Source organism: Atta colombica, unplaced genomic scaffold, assembly GCF_001594045.1.
Source record: "Atta colombica isolate Treedump-2 unplaced genomic scaffold, Acol1.0 scaffold88, whole genome shotgun sequence".
Classification (NCBI taxonomy): Eukaryota; Metazoa; Arthropoda; class Insecta; order Hymenoptera; family Formicidae; genus Atta; species Atta colombica.
Genome location: NW_017259581.1, coordinates 1685988 through 1688722, shown reverse-complemented (window position 1 = coordinate 1688722; position 2735 = coordinate 1685988). Strand labels below are relative to the sequence as shown.

The 2735-nt window shown below is 32.6% G+C and overlaps 1 protein-coding gene across 2 annotated transcripts in view; it reads right to left on the bottom strand.

Annotated features, from left to right (window-relative positions):
- Positions 1 to 2735, bottom strand: part of LOC108693074 (putative inorganic phosphate cotransporter) — a 9999-nt gene continuing 7264 nt past the window's right edge. The window contains exons 3-7 of one of the 2 annotated variants that reach the window (XM_018201752.1): positions 2261 to 2561; positions 1646 to 1902; positions 1236 to 1385; positions 579 to 953; positions 1 to 378 (exon numbers count right to left, since the gene is read on the bottom strand). In XM_018201752.1, coding sequence (XP_018057241.1) covers positions 208 to 378; positions 579 to 953; positions 1236 to 1385; positions 1646 to 1902; positions 2261 to 2561 — 1254 coding nt within the window. In that variant the 3' untranslated portion in view covers positions 1 to 207. The remainder of the gene's footprint in view (positions 379 to 578; positions 954 to 1235; positions 1386 to 1645; positions 1903 to 2260; positions 2562 to 2735) is intronic. The other variant, XM_018201751.1, reaches the window with a different exon arrangement.

The window sequence follows — 2735 nt, the reverse complement described above, 5'->3', positions numbered from 1 at the left end:
TATTCGTCGATGACGACAATAAATAATGATTTTGTAGTTGATCGTAATTTCGATTTTAAGAAGAGTTTTGATAAGAGTTTTTTAAAATTAAATTTACTATAAATCAACTCCAGTCCTAACTTCAGATTTACAAATTGATTTTAAGTCACACATTATAGTCCTATGGCAAGTTACAAAATTTCAAGAACGTATCAAATTAAATAAATCTTAAGTTCGCGTTTCATTCTCTTCGTTTCTTCTTTGTTTCTTTGATGATTGTGCCTCTGGATCATTCCACCATTGCACCTCGCCCTTACCAAATATCACAAATACTAAGTTACCTAGGAAGTAAATTGCTGCTGAGACATAGAACACAATGTTCCATTGAAACGCGCTGCTCTGAAAAGCGAGAAAGCTCTTGATAGAAACTCATCATTCTTAAAGCAATTAAGTTCATTAAGGATGAAAAAGTACATTTAAATAGACATAGATAAATTAGATGAAACACAATTAATTAAAGAGAGAATTCTTAGAAATAAATAAACTAGATTGCTGTTTACAGATATTTTACAAGCGGGAAAAATAAATTGAACGATTACCTCGTTGGACACAATCACACCACTTATCAACGGCGCGATAATGGAGATAACGGTGGCACAACAATTGGTAACAGACATCATGGTCCCGGCGAAGTTTGGACTAAGATCAATATGATTGATTTGAAAACCGCATAAAGATCCAGCATTTAGACCTACTGCTATGACAAGAATGACAACGGCCCAGGTATAATCATCAGTGGGTGCGAGGCTCATACATGCCAGGGCTATAGCCGGACCCCAATGGGCCACTGTGTTCGAAACCTTTCTGACTACAGCCCTAGACACATTCTTCTTCAACGCGTAATCAGAAAACCAGCTCATAGGGAAGCTCAGAATCCACATTGCCAAGTATGGCAGAGCGGAAAATATACCGCCCTATTAAAGGAAAAGTATACTTTAATTAATTAATTAATTAGTTAAAATATTATATGTATAATAATTGTGATTAAAAAAGAAACAATTTCGATAAATTACAAGTAAATTTCGAACAGATAAATTACGAATAAATTACGAAAATATTCAATTATAGTTATTAAAATGATGATGATGATTAAGATGATAATTAAAAAATTGATAAATAAATTTTGAAAAATTCATGAAACTATAAATATAGGAAAAAAATATCCTTTTTCTTTATTTTACTATCTTATTGCTTACCGCCTGAACTTTGAAATTCAACACGCCTGTCATGTAACTTGGTATTTCTGTCAATAGAGTCCAATACCCCCAATTTTGTCCGCAGTGAACTATTATGAGAGCCCACATAGGCACTGAGGTGAACATCGCCTTCCATGGTGTTTTCATCTTCTAAAAGGTCAAATCATCAATCAAAATCAAAATCATCCTAAATGTAAATAATTATATTACTTTTATTACATGTATGCTCTTAATGAGTTGTTAAATAAATTTAAAAAAATATTGTCCATTAGTAGTTGAATATAGTTGAAAAAAAAATGTTTAAACTTTAAATTAAAGAAAATCTTTCTTTATTTTACCAAAAATTATTGAAAAAAAAAACAAATATATATGTAGCATAAAGTCATTTGATTATTATAATGAATTTTTACCTTCTTAATTTCATCATCGCTTTTCGCTTCAGTTGTTCTCAATTGTTCTTCTATGTACATCCTTTCTGCTTGAGAAATACTGCGATGATTGGACGGTGCGTCTGCTCCCAAATAATAGTATACTACGCTCCAGATGATCGATAATGTACCGAATAGATAAAAGATACTGGGCCAACCAACACTCGATTCTGCGAGAATTCCAGCAATCGGCATAGCGATCACTGTACCAAACTGACCACCCGCATAAGCGAATGTTCCTTAGGAAGAGAATAAATTAGATTAACTTAATTACGAAAATGTATTCACAATATTACTATAAGCGAAACAATTAGTTGTTATACTGTATAATTGATAGAACTGTAAAATTTATTTTTCGCATGAAGTTCCTCGCTCTACTCGTTTATCAATAATCTTTTGAAATTTTTAGCAATATTTCAGTAACTTTTTTAATCAATTATTATTTCTCATATTTAATCGAAAGAATGTCGGCGTTTAATAATTCTATTCTATAACTTACATCACGTATTTAAATATTTTTTCATAAAGCAACCTGCGAACTATTTGTTTCCTGATACGATTGGAATATACTGGGTGCAGATTCTGATCTATTCTCACCCAGTCGTGCTCTTTCATCGGGCGGTGCCCACTTGGCGAGAAGAGTTTGAATGCAAGGTAATAGACAAGCCTGAGAGAGACCCATGCCTACCCTACAAACCAGGACAGCCGGCAGACCTCCATAATGAGCGACGACCGGCGTAATAATTTTGAAAATTCCGCAGACAAACATTCCGATGCAGAGAATTTTCTGACCACTCCAGACATTGGCCAAGTAGCCACTCGGCACTTGTGTCACCACGTAGCCCCAGAAAAACGAGCTGAGTACCAAATCTTTCTCTTGTTTGTTCCAACCATAAGCCTGATAATTAATATAATTCTGTTATTTTTTTGTGTATTTTAAACCTTAATATTAAAATATGTAGCAGAATAATATTATTCGATAAAAAAGTTATTAAAAATATATAGATGTCTAAAAATAGCTTTTAATGATTTATAATATTTATATCATATCAAGTCCATATATATATATATA